This window comes from Amblyomma americanum, chromosome 4 (genome assembly GCF_052857255.1).
Source record: "Amblyomma americanum isolate KBUSLIRL-KWMA chromosome 4, ASM5285725v1, whole genome shotgun sequence".
Taxonomy (NCBI): domain Eukaryota; kingdom Metazoa; phylum Arthropoda; class Arachnida; order Ixodida; family Ixodidae; genus Amblyomma; species Amblyomma americanum.
This window is the reverse complement of record NC_135500.1, coordinates 210,632,071-210,654,873: the sequence shown is the minus strand read 5'-3', so window position 1 is coordinate 210,654,873 and position 22,803 is coordinate 210,632,071. Positions and strand designations below refer to the sequence as shown.

General features: G+C 44.2%; 1 protein-coding gene across 2 annotated transcripts in view; it reads right to left on the bottom strand.

Annotated features, from left to right (window-relative positions):
* Positions 1-22,803, bottom strand: part of LOC144129246 (serine/threonine-protein kinase BRSK2-like) — a 115,317-nt gene that overhangs the window by 30,461 nt on the left and 62,053 nt on the right. For both annotated transcript variants that reach the window (XM_077663255.1, XM_077663256.1), the window contains exons 2-10: positions 17,152-17,246; positions 16,688-16,773; positions 13,714-13,854; positions 11,774-11,924; positions 10,759-10,827; positions 9,102-9,248; positions 2,553-2,587; positions 2,047-2,098; positions 1,110-1,222 (exon numbers count right to left, since the gene is read on the bottom strand). In XM_077663255.1, coding sequence (XP_077519381.1) covers positions 1,110-1,222; positions 2,047-2,098; positions 2,553-2,587; positions 9,102-9,248; positions 10,759-10,827; positions 11,774-11,924; positions 13,714-13,854; positions 16,688-16,773; positions 17,152-17,246 — 889 coding nt within the window. The remainder of the gene's footprint in view (positions 1-1,109; positions 1,223-2,046; positions 2,099-2,552; positions 2,588-9,101; positions 9,249-10,758; positions 10,828-11,773; positions 11,925-13,713; positions 13,855-16,687; positions 16,774-17,151; positions 17,247-22,803) is intronic.

Sequence of the window (22,803 nt, the reverse complement as noted above, 5' to 3'; positions counted from 1 at the left end):
AATACGAAATGTAACCGGCAAGAATATAGGCCGGGGTCCAGAAGTAGCACACTAGGTGTACTAAAGCCTCCAACTTTCAAGGCTACTTAGCTCACGTCACCAGCGCCCACTCCGGCGACCAGAGAAAGTTCCACATACAGTATCGCAGTAAAGGCGCACATGGTGGCCCGTAGAAGATTAGGAGATAAGCTGGAAGAAGATCCTTGTGACCAACCCTCACGTGTATGATGCATATCGGCTGACGTTAAATCAGAAGACTCGTGGTGAGAATCGCGGCAGCCGAAACGATTCAGGGCTCCGCGACTGCCGTCAGTTCCGGATGCATTCGTCCCATCAGAAAATGTTCTCGTTTTAAGCCTCTCGTTTGAGGTAGGCTTCTGTGGAAGCCGTGGCGATTAACCTTGACGTGCTTACACTTTCGAATTAACGGACAAGGCTCGACCAATCCGAGTACCGTTAGAAGTCATAGTTACGGTCATTTTCCGGGGGCATAGCCTTTCCTCAGCTGCAAGAATCTCTGAGAGGTTACTCAGAGAACGTCGCGTTAATTCGCAATATGACCAGAAGAATTCCCTTCTGGCGAATAAGATAGCTAATCGATTCTTTGCGTTTTATGTATTCAGCAGAAGTAGTATTGCATATTCCCTAGCATTAGGTGGACTGGTACAGGATGCTACGAAAAGCCAGTGAGAGAGGGGACTGTTCGGCATAAGCTCCTCGTGAAGAAAAAGCAACACATAGTTGGCACTCGTTACTGCAGTACGAATAGTACAGTGAGCCACTCTTCGTGTATTGTGAATTCCAGCGGGGTGCAACGCAAGCACTTACTTCCCTGAACGCAAGGAAAGTTATGTTCATTTGTAATATGACCAGACGAATTCATTTCTGAAGAATGAGATGGCTAACCTGTTCTTCGCGCTTTGTGTTTGAGCAGAAGCGCTATTAATATTCTCTGGCACTACGGAGACTGATGCTCTCAAACCTTAGTATGCATGGCATACACATGACCGCTCTTGTAAAGCAGCTGACTGAGGAATTTTTCTGATGCTTCGCCTTGCCGGAAAGCACCGCAGTTGTCTTGGAAATGGGAATCGTAAGTGGTTACTCACGTTGTGCAAAGAAGTTCTTTGACTAGCTTTTCCTTATCCTTGAAACAACCTAAAGAAGTCATGTTGGTCAGGACGTCCGGGTCGATGTCGTCCACGCAAGGAATGATGTGGGTCTGCACAAAAGTGGCAGAAAAGAATATGCGTTAGTTCTCTGTGGTTCAGTATGTGCAGACTCCTTGTAATAAAACCCGTACAAATTAGTGGGTACAGTAAAAATAAACTAAACAAAATGCATGTCTTACATAAATTCATCCTCGTTTCACTTATCCTCGAGACCATGCTTTCAGTTCATGGTGCGACTAGGAGCTTGAGGCATTTCCGAATGATTTTCGCCATGTTGTTGCAATAGTTAAACGAAAGAAAAGTTTCTAGCTGTATACCTGAGGTTCAGAACACATTACACTGTGACAGTGCGCTTGTGCATTGCTGAGCAGTGTTCCTCACGAACTTGCCCAAGCACTATGAGAAAGAAGGCAACATACATTTGGGCACAAATTGAGCATTTACACAATTCTGGCACCAAAACGTAACACAGCAGTGCATATAAGCATATTTCTTTTCGCGAATGTATAACAGTTATAACACAAGTAAAGAAGGCAACGAAAACTCTGTATGACCCGCTGTGCCATGATGAGGCAGCTAGATATAAGGGCGCATTATAATAAGAGCCTTATCAGGAGATAGATATCTGCAGATGTTTTCGCTGTTGCTTGCTCTACGAAACTTAACAGCTATATAAATACATAAATTTGCATTTTCTTGTAATTTTGCAGGCTGGATGAGGAACAGTTTAACGTGAACAGTTAGCATGGTACAGTGAGCATAAAGCTCTTGTGTGATTTTCTTTGCTTTGCATTCCGCTTTCTGGCTACTTGGGGTAGAAGTTACATTGACTGAAAGTGCACGTGTATAGTACAGGAGTAGTTCTTTCACTTACTTGTACAACTTCCTTCATGGGCAGCTCCAACTCCAATTCTGTCTTGCTTCCGCTGAAAGAAAGAAAGCCAAAAATTAAACTTAGTGCTGTTCTGCACATTATGGTTTTCTAGTACCAGGCATCTACATTTCTAAGTTCATTATATATAATGTCATTCCGGAGCTGCAGTGTTAAAGCATTGAACAACGATTTTGCACGTTAACTTTCGTAATCACTGTCCTAATTTTATTTTCAGAGCTCTTTGGCGTGTTTGGAATTTCTGATGCAGTTTGGAATGAAGTTATGGCTTTCCCTTGGCACATTAAGCTACCTAGACGTTCAGCGCTGAGTTGCAGGAAGAGTTGACATCAATATAATCCCACATCACATCAATAATGTACTGCTTACTTCTGCTCTGATATACTTGAAATCAATTGAATCCAAGAATTATAATTATACACAAAAATTGATTAAGGCAGGTCTAGATCGGCTGAAGCATGATACCTATTTTTGGAGAAGATACTTACGCAGTAACCCAAGGATGCTTTGTGACATCCGCCAGCTGCGTCCAAGGGTTAGCAGTTTAGAAAGAAAATGAACAGAAACCCATGCACTTTTCAGTTTTTCTTTCCTGGGTCAGCTGCATACGACACTTAAGAACCGTCGTCATTGCTGCAGTGGAGCAGTTGATTTTTTTTTTTTTGGCAGTTGGGATTCGTAAAGTAATGGCACTTGTTGCTTGTTTCGTATAAGCGGTGAACCTCAATTTCAAAAATGAAAAATTACGTCTTTGGTGCTGCGTCCTGTTCTCTATTACGTTGATAATGATTTGCACGTCTGCAGTTGGGAGTACATGCAAAAACAGTCGCCATCATTTGAGCGCACATGTGCATGCTTTTTGCATGCTTCAACCATCACAAAAACCGGCCACCGCTTGGATGTCGCATGACACGCCTGCTGCGCCTGGAGTTAGCAGCAAAACCACCTCTCTTGTTAGAGCCTATCATGGCTTACGTCATGTGGTGTCAGAACAAGAGGCCGTTTTTGAAATGCTTGTGTAAAAAAAAAGAAAAACGTATTCTTTGCGAAATTTTCAGTATTTGAGAACTATCTGAAAATATTGGAGATATTTATGAAAGCTACCCAAAATTTCAGGCAACCTTCATTACGCACTGCACTTTCCTCCAAATAGTTCAAATGCCTGCTGTTCAGTTCTTTCAAAGAATTAAGATTACTTCCAGCTATTGATTCAAACACTTCGGACGTGCGTCCCACGGACGCTCACAGCATCTGTGGTGGGTGCCGAGTATATCCTATATTATTAAGTCATACAGAAAATTGCTGTTTCAGATGACGCGCCACAGTCTTATAACGCACGGTTACTGTTCATCCGTCCTTGACCTGAGGCACACGGAGTCCAGTACTCTAGGCACAGAGGACTGCGTAATGGAAGATAATAAATGGTAATTTTGACGTTAGGTATTAGTTATCACCGGAGCGAAAATGCGCACGGCAGACGTTCACAGCACTGCACACAGGCATTTTATAGCAGACCTTGATTATCCTGAAAACTTAAGGGTGCATGAAAAAACGAGGACGACAAAAGAACACTGCAACGAAGTGACAGCTGATTATTCCTCGTTCTTTTTTTTTCGCCCTTCTTTAAATTTTCTTGATAAATGACCGAATAGCACACCACACAAACTGCCTATTGGCAGTCAGAGCAGGAGTCTGTGCAGACATCAAGAACATTGGTGAGTTGCATTTTACAATGAAAAAGAAGCGCAAAACAAGTGATTGACAGGCCGCAATTAGAGAATGTGCTCAATTAACAAAAAGAAAAGAAACCAAACTTCAAAAGGTGGACGGTGGAGCAATATAAGCGCATAAGTCTATTTTTCGAGCTTTCTTGAGCTTAGAATGTAGAATGCAGAGCTTAGAATGTATGTTTTCGATGTAGGCGAAACGCATAGGCGCCCGTGTGCTGTGCGATGTCAGTGAACGTTAATGATCCCCAGGTGGTAGAAATTATTCCGGAGCCCTCCACTACGGCACCTCTTTCTTCCTTCCTTCTTTCAGTCCCTCATTTATCCCTTCCCTTACGGCGCGGTCCAGGTGTCCGCTGGGTGTGTGACAGATACTGCGCATTTCCTTTCCCCAACAACCAATTTTCAATTCCCCCCCCCCCCTCCCCCCAGCTCCGAGCTGCTCACCCATGTCCAACGTGTGAGGAATTTCATAACAGTTGCGGTCGAACTGCGGAACATATCTAGGTAGCCTAATAAGAGATCGCAGCAAGCTGGGCCAGCTAACTCTTGTTACAAAAGTAAAATAACAAAATGAATAAGAATCAGGCTATAGCAAGCGGGCATGGAGCGAAATTAGGGTGAGGCAGAGTTGGAGATGGGAGCCGAGCGCGTGTCACAACCAGGCGCCTTTTCTCTTGCGTCACTGGAAATACGTCGTTCGTCGTAATTTTTGGCAGTGCAGGAAAACTGGTTCACATGACCACGCGCTCCGACTCCGCCTGAAGCCTTTCTCGTTGCCATATTGCGACACGTTATCTTGGCTGACTCCGTCATTTCCTTACTCTTAACTACGCTGCGCTCCTTCGCCCGGAGCAGCCTCCCTATTCCCCCCATTTCCTCCTTCAACTTGCCCTCCCGCCGCCGTTGCTGCGAGCTTCCCCCACTGCCTCATTCGCTCAACCGCGCTGTTTTCGGGGAAGTGGCGAAAGATGGCGCCACCATACCGGCGTCTCGTTGGCGCCGTCGTCGGATCGATACCGACGCAGCTTCGCTCGCGCTGCCTGGCTGGGGCGCGGAGCGGAAGTTGGGGTGCTTTCACATCGCGTATCAGGGTAGCGGTCGGGGCTTCCCTCTCCCATATCTATCCGCAGGGCGGGACCGCTTCGCTTCCATAAAACGACTCCGGATCGGACCGGCCGAGACAAGTTTCGGGGAATCCTTCTGGCGCCTCTCACTTTCTGCTGTCCAGTAGGCAGGTGAAGCGTAGTACGAGGAGTAAGGGAAACCAGATGTATACTAATCAACAATGCCAGTTGCCTATATAGTGGTTGAGCTTTTTTAAAAAAAATCGCTGCTTGCGTATGAGCCTATAAGAAAGCGCGGCAGCCAGATAGAGGTGACTCGCCCTCTGCACATCCCGGTTGCGTTTTGCTACATAGCGAACTCCGCGTCCTAACGCACTCGATGCCACTTGTAACATGTTTGCGCAGCACTTTGATCCAGTCACATATCCAAGGGGAGGAGGGGGAGGGGGCGAGAGAGCCCGGCCCCCTCCCCCCAGAAATAGCGCTCAACTCCCCTCCTCAGCAGTGTTCTTATTAGGCATGAGCCCTGCCCCCCCCCCCCCCCCCCTCTTGGGGCTTGGCCCTATACAACTGCCTCAAGCCCCTCCCCCCCCCCCCCCCCAAAAAAAAAAAAAAATTCTGGCTACGTGCCTGCTTTGAGCCCTCTAAATACATGCGGTATGGAAAACGAGCTACTCTGTGCTGTTTGCACAAACCGCTAAAATTGACTATCTGTTAATTGCTCAGTATAAGCCGGCTTAAAAGAATTAGTAAATGAAGATATTTTCGAATACAATGTCCGCCTATGCCTGGTTTAATGGAGAGCAGTAAATATGTGATATTAGAAGCTTTTTGAGAGCCCAGCCATACCTGAATTTTTGTTGTACTATATGTAAGCGCTTGCGGGATCATACTCGCAACCTGAAACATTCGCTTCGTAGCCTGCACTCAGTGGCGCTGACATCGTCTCAGTACATTTGAATGATCATTATTAATACTGTTTTTGACATTTGCGTCACCCTGTGTACCCCGATTCTCTCTGATTTCCACAACGCCTTTTTAAAAATAGGGGTGAAGGGAGTCAATACTCGGGCTACTTTAAGCTGCTTTCTCTCCGACAGGTGCTTCCAGCGAATGAATGACGGACTTCTGATAAAGTATAAGCTCTTGTTCACCGACCAAGCCAGTACTTTGATGCTGAACTCAAAGCAATTTGATCGTCTGTCGCATTCCGCTCAGACTGTCATCCATAAGCGAAAAAAAAAAAGCGAGAATCCGACTGCGTTATTACATCTTTTCCCCGCGTACAGCGCAGGGTCTCCACGCGAATCGGAAGCTTGCCGCTCCATTCGGGAAAATATTTGCCAAAGTCCACGTACCGCGCGCAGTGCACACAGCGCGACCCACAACGAAAACGGAGTCCCTCGCTGGCTGGGGGCCAGGTTTCATCCAAACCTCGTATGGAGATCATGGCGCGGAGTCAGAACAAACGGGACAGCGCATTCAGAGGAGCAGTGGCCGGCGACGTGCGCGACATGCTGTTATTTGTGTTATTCCAGACGCGAATTTGATACGGCGGGGAGTCGCGTTTTTTCGTATTGGTCTCGTCCGATATTACGGACGTGGGGAAACGAAATAGCGAGTGCCACGCGTATACAGTAAAGGGTTCGCATGTGTCGGTACGAGTAGGGTCCTTTTTTTCTCGTTATTCCTTTTATGGGGTGTTTCTTTAAACGGGCAGCTTTCTTTCCATTTCTGCGAGTTGATTTTCTCTTATACTTAGTTTCAAAACTCGGTGCCGCCACACGAGTCGGTGCTCGTTGAAAGCGATGAGGGGGCGTCCCAGGGGCTCGCCAGGGCTGCGCTTTTGAGAGTCAGAAAGCTGATGCGTGCCGCATCCGGACTGGCCGGAAATGTTTTTGTATAGATGAGAATGCTGCGTCTGCCCCGCCATGGCCCTCAGGTTCTCCGGGTAATTTGCAGTAAACACTCGGCCATATTCTTACTTTCTTTCTCTCTTTCTTTTTTCCTTCTTTCTTTCTTTCTTTCTTTCTTTCTCAATCCGCGTTTTCATTCTTTTCACAAAGTTGTTTCCTTTGTTGACTCGTGCTCGCTGGCCCTCCCTCCTTTTTCGGGTCGTTATTATCAGTAAGGCTATATTCATATTTAACCAGCGGCTAATAGCATCTTCTCTGCCCCGTACAAAATGGACAGCGTTTCCTAGAAGCCTGCACTGAAAAAGGCCAGAATTTCTGGTCATCGCTCTCTCGCTCTTTTTTCTCCGTGTTACCAGTATTTTTACTGAGCATGAAATACTTTAAGTTCCCGTTCTGGGAATACTAAGACGGACAAGGCGCCGAACCGGACGGTGTGCATGAAGAGAGCTTTCCGACACTCTCCTTCCGAACGATGCACAGCCTCGCACTCTTTGTGGCGTCGCTAGGGATGATCTGGACGAGACACATTTCAAGGATGCGGCTATCACAAACTGAAAACCGATCCTAAACAGTGCTACTCCCGTACTGCAACAAATTTCGAGTTCACATCTATTCTCGACGACGAGAGAGACTGCATTCTTTTTCTTTCAATCTGCGAGTGATCGTATGTCGCAACTTCAACACCGCTTGCTAACGTACTCAGAAACGTACCGTTCGAAAGTGCTACCGGCTTTTTCATTCGCAAGTGGAGAGGAGTCATGACCAACCCCGTTAGCACAGCCTCAAAATAAGGGAAAGAAAGGGAGGGCAGGATATCCATGGCTAGCGATTGTAAGGTAAGAATGTGCGCTTTACAGCCATCTAGGTTTGCTAAGTGTGGGTCCCTGTGAAACAAAATGGTAGCCTGTATCGCACTGTGCGAGCGTCCATCGAGGTATGCAGTTGCCCAAAAAACGTCACGGCTAATTATCGTCGAGAATTACAAGGTCTATCGCGGTGGTCACATTTCGCCCTACTCCACTCATGTAAGAGATATTCATTTATTCGTATATATTCTCGAAGTATTTCGCACAGGTGCATTGTGACGAAGCAAGGAAATGTTATTTTTATTTTCACTTTATGTGTTTAATACTTTTTTCCCACCGCTAGCTGCACGTAAAATTAAACTTCGCTTAGTCCATGCCTGCAATCTGAATCTTATACCCCTGTCACACGGGCACTCTAAAGGCACTTTGAACTAATGCTCCTTTAGGCTCCCAAAAGAGCACTACTTCAAGGGAGTTCGTCCGTGCTACACGGTCGCGGAACGACCTTCGCAAGAACTTTTTAGCGCCCTCATCGGCGAAAAGAGTTATTTAAATTGCAAACCTCACTGCACATGTAAATGCATAAATGTCACATGTTTTTTAGTAAATTAGCTTTATAACCGTATTATGTTAAAGCAACGAAATTTTAACTGCAATAATGACACGATTTTCCAAGTACAGAGCATAACATCACAGTGCTGGCCACACTGAGCCCAACACGCTCGTATATCTGGAACGAGAGTATGGCGTGGTGAGACTGCCACAAAACAAATGGTCTTATATTTTAAAACACCGCTAATCTTATGAAGTGAATTTATAAAACGAAAATTGAATGTTTCTTTTCTCAATTTATTTATGCTGTTAACTCGCTGGGAGAGAGAGTACTCCCTTGAAGCCTCAAAGGACGAACTCGAGCTGCCTTGTTTCGAAGCTCCTTTGAGCTAGGTGTCCTTTGGCGCGTCCGTGTGGCAGCGCGCGTTCGTCCTTAGAGTAATGGAGCATTAGTTCAAAGTACCTTTACAGTGTCCGTGTGACAGGGGTATTAGACCTCACTCACTGCTGCTAGTGAAATGAACTGAAGATAGGGGCTTATCCGGAATATATCTGTGGATATTAATTATAGGTCGACCATAGAAGTGAGAAAAGATGACGCCGACAGTGGCCGTTTCATGGCTTAATAAAGTAGACTAGAATAACGTAATAAAGTAGACTTGCAGCATCGGAACTAACGAGAGCAACCACTTGGTGGATTGCATCAAAAAAATTAAAGCCAATAATCAAAAGTCCCTGGATTGTTGACTGAAGTGCAGAGTTTTCAGGACTGCTCATCTACGATGCGGGGCGAAAGGCGATAAACGCAGAATAGCGTGTTCATTAGAGGTCTGCGTTTATTGCAGCCATCGCCAGCTGATCGAATAATTTATGGGAGCTTCATGTTCAACGAGTTAGGAGGAAAACAACTGTGCAGTGTGTTCCCCGTTGGAAGGAGTTCGCGTTCAGTATTTCTACACAGCCACCCACCGTGAGCCTCTTCTCCGGGTTCACCTCGATCATGCCCCGCAGCAGGTCTTGGCACTCGGGCGGAACGAAGTGCGGAATGTGGAACACGCCCCGCTTCACCTTCTCGAGCAGCTGGCGCAAATTGTCGTCGTCAAATGGTAAGGCACCCTGCGAGGGCGACAGCGCAACAGTGGTCATGACAACATTCCTCCGCGCACAGTGTGATAATGTCCCTTCTTAAAGAGCGTTAGCTCTTACTCATCACGTTTTTCGATTACTTGGGGTCTGCTACCACCTCCCTTCGGCGTGAAATTTTCCAAGTTCTAGGAATTCAAGATGACGGCCCTCACAGTAAATCGATATAGCAACGCAGGTGGCGATTAACTGATGACGCCATTAGTACATAGGTGTGGTGATTGATTGGTTGCGTCACTGATATATTCAATTGGTGATTGATTGGTAACGTCATTATAAATCCAACATGTCAAATTCACATGTCAAATCCAACATGTCACAGTGCTGCTTTTTGACCTTTTCTTATCGCAACCATATTATAACCCAATGAGACTAACTTTTATCAGCTCGTTACATGCACACTGAACATGCGAAACTCCGTCTGTGACTCTGTAGTGAATATTTTTCATTGATTTTCAGTATTATGAAAAAAATTTAAAAAAGAAAGTAAATGAAGTCGACGGAATCGCTAAAGACTATCCCATACTTTATGAACATGTGAATTTAGGGATAATAAAGATCACATAACACCACAAGTAATAAACGTCTGTGGCACAGACTTATAAATTCAATAGCCTCATACCAAAGTTCGAAGTATGCGCCACAAAAATTGAGTGGCTTACGCTTCGACAATGTAGAAACACAAGCCTGTAGTGACGAGAAGAACTGGAACAGGTATTAAACCTGCTCATATCCAGATCAGATTCACACTAAACAGCTACCAAATATCTAGTCGGCAGCAATGCATATCTAGAAATAGAGCAGTCAACCTTGGCTGTAGCCCGAAACCTTTTTTCCATTGCTGCTTGTCGCACAGACTATTTTGCTGCAGCACGAAGTTGTATTCGGGTTGCTTTGAATAAAGGCTAAGGACAGTTTGCTGCGTTAAGCAGGTTATCCACAGGCGAACGAAAAAGGCTAGCCTCACAAATGATACAGGGTAGCCTACGTAATGGACAATAAGGAGGTTTAAGTTGGGCATGCCATCTAGCCTAATACAAAATCGTAACACTGAATCTGAGAGCAAATTTAGAAGCTTTCTGGCCTCACTGCTTAACAAAAATTAAAGCAGGTGCCTTGAATAGCCCATACCGGAACTTCCATAGGGGCTCCGGACAGCTTAACCGTATTGAACACTGTTTCTTGAAAACTTGCACATGGCAGAGGTAAAAGCTTTGGTAGTGGAAAGCTCTTTTGATAAGCATGGAGACGACAGCAAGTTTTCATGAGCCACAACGCATCGCATTTAACTTTCTACGCCGAGATGTCGGCATGTCAGTAAACGGCCGTCATGCGCTGCAGATGTGCTACAGTCGAAAACACGTTACAGGATATTTTGCACAGCGAAATAATCAAATATGACCCATGCTTTTGACTTTACAGAGCGACAGCTTCACTCGCGCTATAAGCTTGTCTCACGACTGCGCACAGCGCTCGGACTTACCACTAGTAAAGCATAAAGAATAACCCCGCAACTCCACACGTCCGCTCTTCGGCCGTCGTACTTTTCACCCTGCAGATGGAAAATACACGATAAAAAATTAGAAATAATTGATTTTAAAACATCTGCAATAAGCTGGGAGGCTTCCTTATAAACATTTGTCTTATGTGCGCTGCAGATAGTAGCCAAGAAGTTAAAAAAGAGAGAAAAAATGAAGCAGGAAAACAAAAACAATAAGCGATGAAAGCGGGTTGGTCAAGCGCAAAACAACTACTAACTTTGTCACTTCCGTTGAATATTTAAGGATACCATGTTATAAGCCGCTATTCTTATGACAGGGCGACAAAAGAGGCTAGTTGGTATTGCATTGCTTTGTAGCTTGAATGCACTGAATGGTTACAAGGACCAAAAGCGACGTACAGCCGTCTCGTTCCGTCCTTGTAACCACTCAGGGCATTCAGGCTATACAAAACAATTATTATGGAGCTCTACGTCAAACAAGAGGCTCTTGGGTTTGACGCCTGAATGAGTGGTGTTAATTAAGCGTCATGCACCTTAAGTATCGCTTGAATAGACTGTGAATTGCCTTATTTGTTATGTTTGCATCGTTACTGCACGGATTTAGTTTAATTTCTTTACTAACAGTTGCGTTCGGACGTAACTCAGTCGGTTGAGCAAACACGATTGCATGAAGAGTTAAAACACGCCTCACGTGAGACAGTGAGCAAGCTACTCGATGCAGCCATAGGCGCCGTTTCACTAGCCACAGAACTACAAGATTAAGTGTTCTCGCTAAGTGTGATCCACAGTGCACATCAAGAATATGTCCTTTGTAGTAATGAATGTAGTTCTTGTTCCAGGTGAACCTGAATGTGGGCGATGGGATCAAGGATGGTGGTGGGCACATTGCAGACATCGCTAAAATCTCCATCTGCTCCGGGGGAGTTTTTTTTTTTACTTCTTGCGCGTGCATATATTCGTGAATCATGCCTTCGCGACGTCGTTCGCAAGTACCTACCCGTATGACCTCTGGACAGGCATAGTGTGGTGACCCGCAGGAAGTTTCCAGCATCGACCCTTCCATTTGTAGCGATGCCATGCCGAAATCCGCTATCCTAATGTTGTTTTTCTCGTCCAATAGCAAGTTTTCTGGTTTGAGGTCTCTGTGACTGGAATGGGGAAAAATAAGCGAGCGCAATAAACTTCAAGGTTGATTCGCAGCAACAAACGTTAACACAGCAAGAGTCACTTAGCCCTCTACCTTAAAGATTCAAAGATCGAACGAGCAGCCTCAAATGAGCGGCACACGATTTCGTACACGGATGAAAATGAGCGTTACTATGCAGATGTAGTAGTCGGGAAGAAGCATTTAAAATTACAACGAAGTTGCTCGTTATTTACCGTATTTCCTTGTATAATGAACGCGTCAGCTACTTTGCCGCTCAAAAAGGACGATTTTTTTCCCTCGTGTAATAGACGCAAACATTTTTTTTTTGGCGCGCATTCTGCTGATCATGATGATGAATGTTTTAATGCGCCCTTTTTGAACGCCGGGACAACTACGCACTAATATAAAACGTCATTTTCCGAAAGTCAAGGCTATACTCACACTACGGGACGGACGAACAAGTAGTAAGAATGTTCTGTGAGGAATCCTAGAACTAACAAAATAGGTGTTGTTTTATGATATTTAACGTCCCAAAGAAAATCAGGCTATGATAGACACCGCAGCGGAGGGCTCTGTATAATTTCGACCACCTGGGTTTTTTTTTAACGTGGACTGACATAGCAGTACGCCAGCCTCTAGCAATTTTCATCAAAATGCTAGAGCTCCATCGAAATTCGACGGCCGTGGTAGGGATCGAACCCGCGTTTTTCGGGTTAGCAGCCGAGCACCAAAACCACTGAGCTGCCGTGGTGGTAGAACCAATAGAAACCACGTGTGCTCACAAAGTATTCTCTGATCTGGCATACTAATGATTGTAGCAACTTGTTGTCTGACCTCCGCGGTGAATGATGTGCGTTGTGCTAGAATGCACTCTAGTTGTTCTCACTTTGGGCAGAATGAGTTAAACGTGTGGCTATAAGATATATGTACTTGACTATGTCATCAAGCATGAAAACAGTGATGAGCAGTACGTATTATTACTTTAGAAGGTGAGTCGATCCAGTTTAAGTATTTATTCAACCAGCCTAGTTGTATTTTTTTTTCTTTTTTACCGCTTTAAATATTTTCTGAGTATATTCTCTAAATGCGTCCTTTGCTCGAGCAAATACTGTGTGTGCATCGAGTACTCCGTGACACAAAGCTTTAAAGTATACCGTGCGTGTTTTTTTAATCGATTAACTTGCGAAATAATAGAATTGTTAGACGCGAGGTGGAATCATTGTGAGTAGCCAGAACAGCCTTCAGTTTATTAATGAGCAATGGCTTATCTAAGCATGAAGTTTAGAACTTATGTTGCTGCATTAGAAAGAGGCATGATAGTTAACCAATTATGCAGCAACACAAATCATACTACTGGAAAAATATGCAAGGTGTTAACGTGACAACTAGAATCGCTAACTCTAATACAGTTTGAACCTTAAGAGAACTTCTTGTTGGGCTAGTTGGTAATTGGTCATTGCAGTTTAAAAGCGCCAAAACACCACACACATACGCGCTCTGTCCCGCTCTCTTCTCTCGTGCGTGTGGCTTTGGCACATTTAAAGTAGAATGAACAGTTCGAACCCTTTAAAAGCCATCTCAGCCTTAGTAAAATATTTAAACCGTGGCTTACGCGTGTAATTTTCTCAAGATGCTGCGTCTTCACGCTCGAAGAGAGTTTCCAGACGGATTTTTTATCCGTCTCTCTGGTCAAATGAGCGGTTGTCAGTAACAAAGGCTACGAAATAAATTTTTCAAACAAAATCACAGGTATTTTGCACTGAAGTCAGTGTGTCCCATCAAATACGTACCATATCGAATGGCTGTGGCAGAAATCGAGTGCAGAGATTATTTGCCGGAAAAACCTCCGAGCTTCTTTTGGCGTCAGGCGACCCTTCTTGACCAGGTAGTCAAAAAGCTCCCCACCGGATACGTGTTCCAATATGAGGTACCTGAACGGACCAGGAAAAAAAACAACGCACCTTACATGACTCTTCATGACTTATTGGCTAAATGAGTTAGGCTAGGTTATTAGATGACTGTCATAAAGAGTTGATTCTGAAACATCTATTCATATCACGGAACGAAATGGTGTGTTGTATAGCTTAAGCGGTGGCAACAGGTCCGTGGTCAACTTGGGCAGGAACGGTAAAGAAAGAACTGAATGATGTATTTCACTAACACGGTGACCTTTTTTGCATATTCGACAGACAGAGCCTCTCTCTAAATAAAGTTTGCTGCCGAGGTAACGGCTTATAACTGTGGGCGGAAATGTTTACAAAGCCTTTCAACTAAACCCAGGGAACACACTTCCGGCTAACTTCGATAAAGCGGAAAATTCTTGTACTTTCCGAACGGGTCAAAACCCGGGTTTATCATCAAATAGCGGAACAGCTTCGTGATTATTCTTGAACACGCAAGTACCACAGTACAACTCGAAAACTACGTGATATCACGCAATTCTCCCACGAAAACTCAAGCGTGTAACCTGGCCTACTTTATTTAATACGCTTAGCGTTTGGAAGCTCAGTGCACCACAATGGCTAACGACAATGCGCAGACATACTTCCTGTCTGCGTCTCTCCTGCGCCAATATATTGCGTTTCTTTTCCCCTGTCGACGGTTCTCGACTGCGCGGCTCAACAGACCACAGGAGAAAAGGAGCGCTACAAAAGGAGTTTTTTTTTCTTTCGCTGAATTCGTCCCTGCCGTGACAATAAGCCGACGGGCGCTATTTCATAACCAGTCCGCTCGTCGCAGTCCTATTTTATCTTCCTTTCTTTTTTTTTTTTTGTCGTGGCGGCGCAAGCTGTTGCCGCGTCACTCAATTTCTGTCGCCTGCCGCGACTCGCGTACGGGGCCGTGCCTGGCGTCAGAGAGCCGAGAATAGTTTCACGCCACACAAGACACGGTCCGCCATCGACGGTGCAGATAACGAAGCGAACCTGGACTGTCTCCTCCTCGCCACTGCTGGCGCGGTCCACTGGCCCGTGAAGCAATCATCGTTTTAGATCTGGTGATCCGGTGTCGAAGCTTGCCTGTGCGGCAAGCTCGAGAGATATTGCTGTTGCACTCTGGCGTGATCTTTAAAGCTCGCCCATGAGTAAAGTCATCCCCTGTTTTGCGAGAATGGTTTGTTCCGGGTCTCCGGCTGGCTCCGTGCCTACTCCCACTCTGCCCTCCTCCTCTCTCCGTGCTTTTTAAGCTCTCCCACCGAGGCTGCGAACCTTTGGTAACTGCCTTACGGAAGGCGCATTCGCAGTTACGTCCCCATTGAATGTTTCTATCATAGCGGCACATAGTTTCCGGTTTCTGATAAAGCGAGTGATTTGACCTTTCTGGCAACGAGCAGGCGCCTCAATGCGGCCATGCGAATGAAAAAAGTGCATTTTTTTGCGCATTACGGTGCGCAGTTTTATTTTTAAGTGGTGGTTTGGGCTTGTTGACATAACATATAAAAAGAAATAGTGCAGCACAACAGGACAGACAAAAATGAGCACCCAGGACGAGCGCATACCAACAAACTGTACCAACAATAGCTATACCAACAATATGCTATACCAACAAGCCCAAACCAGCACTTTATTAAGATTCATTTCTCTTACAGTGGGCTCTATAGCGCTCGTCCTGTCTGCTTCTTTTTTCTCTGTCCCGTTGTACAGCGCAACGTCTCCTTCTAAGGTGTGCAGTTTGCTGCGAATTCATTTATTTTGCACTTTTGTTCTGGTCCGCTCAATGCGAACAAGATAACTGACTAAACATAGATAAATTATTGCGGCCGCTGCGTTTGCTGTTTCGTTTCTTTGTCTACGGTGATGCGCGATCCTTTACAGGCGATGCGAATCGCTCCGGTAGGAACTTACTCTTGCGCAAACGGTTAGAAAATCGTTTTTTTTTTTACTGGGGCAAGAATGTGCGCACTGTAATCAATATGCACCTGTGCTCTGTGTCCTGGTGTGCATGTGAGTAGCTATGCTCTTATGGGGAGGAGGCATAAGTCCAGATACAGCCGTCGCTGGAAGTTCATCACAAACATGCGAGGACGAAATCTCGGCGGATTTCGACCCAACAGAACATTTCAAACGAACATCATCATGATTGCTAGCGTCTAGAGTGGCGTTAACACTGCTGCTAGACGCACGTGTGAGTGACTCTTCCCGCGCACTCATGTTCTAACGTACTCAACAGCAACGGGCTGTAGCAACAGGCACTGAGCCAATAAGAAAAATAGCTTAAGCGGAGAGAATCCGATAAATGCTATGAAGTTAATGCTATCCCGTCTCGAGTAAACAAAGGCTTCAGAATAATAGCGTCCCACTTGGCAAATAATTCCGGTTGCGTAAGTTTTGTTTTCCTCAGTCGGCTTTTATCTTCAATTCCGTTTTTTTTTCCAAAACGACACTCCGAGCTCTGCCGCACTGTTTCGCAGTAATAGGATCGCTTCAGTGAAATACGTTTGTAATAATAATGGAGTTACGAAAGTAATTCTAGCTTTATGTTTACGCTCAAAAGGTGATTGCGCACAAGTCGCCCTACGCTCTAATCCCATTGAAAGAAAATAGTTAATAGCTTAGACATTTTTTTTTCTACGGGGCATCAGTGCAGTTCAGTAATGGCTTTAAGGACCTTTCATTGAATTTTACGCTAGCGTGATGACTTTTGTTAGATATGTAGGATAGCCGAAATGTAATGCGCCGTAGATAAAGAAAACCAAAGCAAGACATACGAAGCACACTCAGAGCATTCAAGAAAATCTGCAACGTTTGCGGAACGAAGTATACTTACAAGTATTTTTTATTTTCGTACACATCGTAGAGGCCAAGCACGTGCGGGTGTTCAATCAGTTTCATAATAGCTATTTCTCTTTCAACCTGGGTGAAAAAAAGAAAGAAAAAAGACCAGATTCACAAGGGGAGGAACTTGACGTTTGAGTCGCATGAGAACAATTCGAAAAGGGAGACTCTCTTACAAAAATTGTTTTAGACAGTCTATAGACTGTCCATAGACTTCTGTCTATGAAGTTCCTTGACTTTCTATAGACAAACCCTACAGAACAGTCTATAGGCAACAAAAATCCTGTAGACAGTCTATAGACAATCTATAGATTAATGGTCATACACTTTCAGTAGACTTCTCTATAGACAGTCTATAGACTATGAATAAACAAAAATAAATATCTATAGAAGGCAATAGCGTTTATAAGAAGTCTATAGACTATTTTTGTAAGGGGCTGCCAGAAGCAAACGTACCTTTTGAAGAACAGACTCGCTTAGCTTCTCCCGATTGATAATCTTGACAGCAACTTTTCTGCCTGCCACGCAATGGATTCCCATTTTTACGAGCCCTGTAAAGAAAGAGGCAACCAAAGTTATTTCAATGTCATTCATTACAAATGCGAAAGCAGCCTGCGCCATCAGATGCTGTGGCCTATATAAATCTTCACTGCAAAGCGCGCAACTTCCGACATATCTGTGTACAAAACACAAGTTTATGGACACTGCTGAATGTAATACCACTTGGTCCATTTGATAATTTGTCAAGTGCATGGGAAAAATTTGATATAGACGTGTCGACGCAGACTTTTGTTTGTTCTGCAGCTATTCCCACGTTGTAGGTCTCTGCTGTATCGAACGTTTCACCTAAGATGCTCTGCAATTTTTGAAGATAAGCTTTTTGAGTTAGAAGAGTGCTTTTTTTGGCTTAACGTCAGCAGTGTACAGCAACACGGTACAGCTAAGATGTGCTAATTAGTAGGGTGGTTAACTAGTATTGAATATTTAACTCTTTGACTATTGCTGTTAGTATTATTGTTTACTGAGAGGCATGTAGCCCATCGCAAGTAACATTCATATCAGTTTTTAGAATTTCAAGAGCGCAGTCAGCCCCGGCGCTTTGGCCCAACAAAATTTGGCTATTTCGTCGAGTTACGTGCAATGAAAGGGTTGCTTTTCTTGAAAGCTTTTCGAAAGCGCATGCACTTTGGCACGAGCTCAGCAAAATTGGATGGGTACAGCGGCGAGGGTAACTGCGTTTTCGAAATTCTGAAAACTGATATGGCTATTACTTATGATGGACTACACGTTTCTCAGTAAGCAAGGAGACCAGCAGCAATAGTTGAAGAGTTAACTATTCAGTATTATTTAACCAGCCCACTAGTTAGCACGTGTGAGCTGTATTCTTATGCACTACGCCGCTGACAATGCTGTGTTGAAACAAAAAAAAAAACGTTTTTTAAAATAAAAAGACTATTATAAAAAAATTTCGGAACATCTTAGACGAAACATACGGTATAGCATGTACATGTTTAACTGCAACGACAGTATCAGACGAGCTTATGAAGACTTCAGAGGAAAGAGGGTTGAAGGGGCCTAGAATATATGCCATTTGATTCACTGTGTTCCTTTTCTGGTTTGCGTAAACTCTACAGTTTGAGCGATTTCTTTACACATTCCCTTAAAACATAATAATACTTTGCACAAGACTCACTATGCTTGTCAAAACACCGACGAATATATTACTAATGCTTAAAGTAACTAGCCTGACATTGTTTGGTGAGCTAGGGAATAAGCACCCATACTGCACTCAAACTGAAACTGCGCACTGAATGTCACGCGCACACGATATTCAGGTGACAATAAAAATAAAGGGACAAAAAGTAATAGCCTTTCGCCATTTTTCTTTCTTTCAGGAGCTCCGATTGCCAATTACCGATAAAAGAGCACCTGATTCTTTTTGCAGGAATGTCTTTAAACAGATGACACGCAGGCACAACACGTGGGCTGCACAAGTTTGCATAGACCTGTGCTCTCTGCTACGTCTTCCGAAAAGGCCACGCAAGGGCGAAACCGAAGAATTCCATTGAAGAGGTAACATTATATACACCGTAAAAAGTTTCCTATCATAAAGGCGAGTGCAACGGGTGTTTAGGTAATACCATCTCATCAGAAGGCTGCGTTTGAAAATTTATGAATATCGGGCATCCTACTAGCCGCCGCGTGCTTACCATACCAGCCAGACGGTATTTCTGTCAGTTATGACATAACGCTCTTGGTTTAATGTCGTCTTTGATTACGCTATATAGACGAATAAGTAGCATGACCGGTCACTTAGAATATAAACTGTACATTTATCTTTTTTCCACCGAAATAAATCTCAAATGTGACGTTTTGATTTCTAATACGCGCAGGTTGATGCTATTATCGTTCCTTTCTGGTACACATGCTGTGTTTCGTGCATAACATATTTAGTAGCATCGCTTAGATATAGGGTGGGAAATTCAACAATCGTATAACACTGCAGATACGATGCAGGCGTGTCATACCGGTGATGCATAATACGTGGAATGGCGTGGCATCGCTGCAGGCAGAGATAGAAGACACTGCTGATATCAGCTACTTATGCTAATTTTTGACGTTTGACTTTTTTTTTAGAAATGTTATGCTTATACAGAAGGTTACAAAAAGAGGTGCCAAAGTTTGGAAGGCTAGGGACAGTGACTTTTGAAGTGAATTACTATATAATGGTAGGACTACCAGTGAGAAGTAGTAGTACCTGGTTTTGTAACGATTGGTTACCTCAAAGTTAAGCCCCGCCGGGTTGACAGAGAAGCTGTTTGTTAGTGTTGATTTCGGCGAGATTTTCACGACCTAGAGGGGGGGGGGGCGCTGCAATTGATCTAATATAGAGGTGTTACGAAGGACGGTTCCCGGAGTCAGCCTAGGTAAAACGACGTTTGTTTTAAACGTTCACGAAAAACTCACACTTATTTGTTAATTTTGGCAACCTTGTGCGGTCATCCACATAGTCTTTTTCATTGAACGTGGAAAATGGCCGCCGTGAAATTTGAGCATTAGGCAATCGACGCGCGTTTGAAACAAAAAAAATTAGAATCCGTGACATCGACAATGCAGGCTCTTGTAGAAGGATGAGTGACAAGACCTGACGGTCAGGTAAGAAGGACTCGACGATTGTAAATTTGTGATGCTGTTGTGCAAGAAGCAGGAAGCGAGCTAGAAAAATTTGCCACTCGCTGTCGCTTGAGCTTTAACTTAACAAGCTGCGTGGTTTGGCACTTTGCCATGCTCATAAATATTATTGTAATGAGCCACTTTAAATATCAGTATAGACTTTTAACCAAGTGCGCAAGTGGAAAAGAAGTACATTGAGGTCGCCTTCTTTCCGCACTGTGTTCTCATAGCAGTTAACAGCGCCGTTTGCTGTCAGGTTGTTTGTCGAGTGCATGGGCAGTATGTAACGAATGCAATACAACTCTTTTCGTTTGATTCTATTCGATTCCTATGATCCGCCTTTTTGACTGATTCCAGTGACACCGGCGGCATCAAACAATAACGAACTGCAAACAGAATCAGGAAAAAAACGAAAATGATACGAAATTACTATAGCGTCGTCCCCCCATCTTCTCTTGTTTTATATCAAAGCACTATATCACCATACACACACGCCGTATTAAGGTGCGCAATTACGGAGACTGTCTTACACGAAGCTATCACGCTTGAAATGTGCCCGTTAGTCATGTTGACTTAGCGATGTTTCATAGTAAACAGTGCCGTGTATATACATGGGGCACTCTACTCCAGATAAATAATCTTTTAATGCGATGTCATTAGAAGCTTCATCACGGAAAAAACGCGGCATTGACTGCCATAAAGTTTAATTCACACACCGCCTCGATGATTAGTCGAGGAGGTGTGACGTCAAAGGAATAGAAAAAGCTTGAAAAATCTGACAGCCGCGAGCGGGATTTGTACCTACGGCTGCGCAGACAGATCAGTTTCGCTGGCCGCTGCATTAGACAGGGTGTTCTCCAGGGGACAATCAAGAAAGATTTTCTGTTACATCCATATGGTATTCGCTACTTGGCGATGGAAAGTGAAGGCAGGCTTAAATGTGAACTTATTATGTTGATCGGCCTTCACTGCTTATGGCTGCCTCATACGGCCGGTTTTCATTGTGATCTATTTCCGAGAGAGTATATACACTCTAAACAGAAAGGAGTAAAAAAGGGAGTAAACTCTCATCTTTCCCTTTTATGAAAGGGAATGCACCAGAGTGCACAATTACTCCCTTTTTACTACTCCCATGTCGGCACATTCGTGTTTAGAGTGTATATTGCGTTCTGTTGAAGAACAGAAATAATTAGTGTATGTGCCGCTGTAGCAGTCTAGGGTGGAGTCCGTGACAGACCTTAACGTGTTCCAAAACTTTTATTGCCCCATTAGAGCTGCTTGTCGAAGGCCCGGAATTAAAAAAAGAACTACGCCAACGCTGCACCCTAATATCCCGCGTGTTAAAAGGGCCAACCTCTCGCGCCGTGCTTTGTATGTCATCGCTTTCATCAACTTCCATCCATGCGCGAGTCGGTCCAGAAGCAAGAGAACGCAGGCGCTTGCCATTGCGAGCCCAAGTTTGAATAATAATAATAATAATAATAATAATAATAATAATAATAATAATAATAATAATAATAATAATAATAATAATAATAATAATAATAATAATAATAATAATAATAATTGGTTTTGGGGGAAAGGAAATGGCGCAGTATCGTCTCATATATCGTTGGACACCTGAACCGCGCTGTAAGGGAAGGGATAAAGGAGGGAGTGAAAGAAGAAAAGAAGAGGTGCCGTAGTGGAGGGCTCCGGAGTAATTTCGACCACCTGGGGATCTTTAACGTGCACTGACATCGCACAGCACACGGGCGCCTTAGCGTTTTTCCTCCACAAAAACGCAGCCGCAGCGGTTAGAAAGCGTGGCCAGCTTTGTGGCAGAAAATAAGGCGCATGGACGCGCCATCTGACGAGCATGATGCGTATCACAGGGAACCATTAGGGAGATTTTAACTATGGACTTCAATTATCATTGCTGAGAATTAAATCAATAAAAAGATCTAATGATGTTGCATTGCCAACTGGTGATGACAATTAAGCGACCTTCAATATTTTTAGAAATATAGGCTGGGTACCTGATAACAAACGAGATATAATCGTCCTGGAAGCATTCCACTGCAGCGTTGAAACACTCGAGTGTTCCCATGCTCTGTTCCCATGTTCCCAGATTCCCAGATCTGTTCCCATGCTCTCTTCGTATTGCTGACACCAGAAAACTAGCGCAATGGCGCATCGCTGCTCTTCTATCTCATAAGCATGCGAACATCGTCGTAACAGCGCTCCTGAGATATATTTTTAGACCGAACATTGACAGCAGCATCTGAATATGCCAGCGGACCAGTCGGGCGAACGGAACAAACGACTTGGTACCGCGCACGCTGATTTTTCTTGGACTAGTTCGCGGCGCCGCCGCAGCGTGGCGTCGATTTCGTGAAAAACCCCAATAATGGACTGGGTGTTCACTCGGCAGATCATAAAGGAAATGAGCCGTACTTGCATTTGACATTCCCAACATGCCTTACTTTGCAAAGCGATTGCCGGATTTATGTTTGTGGCTATCGACGTTTCTAGTCATTCATAAAGCCTTAACAACGCAGTTTAAATTCCGGTTTGCAAAATATCGGGCGCACCAGTTCAGGACCTATCTTGCGTAGTTTCAAGCGTACGATCGGATTATAGGTGTCATGGAGAAAAAATTCAGGTCAAGCGGAATTATTTAACACAAAAACAAAGTACACATAAGATAGAGATAAGATACAGATATGCACACATTGTTACACATTGTACACATTACGGAAAGAGGGAAATCCTCTCAAACACAACCTGTCACTGTTGGCAGGGTTTGCAGGTGGAGTCTTCAACAGGACAGAACAGCTTTTTCGCTAGTGACCCATATAGTGTTAGCCCACTGAAACCCCTGTCATGCCCGGTACGCTAAGAACACGAAGGAGTAAACGGAATGTAAGTTGTCTTCTAACGTACTCGTTTTTA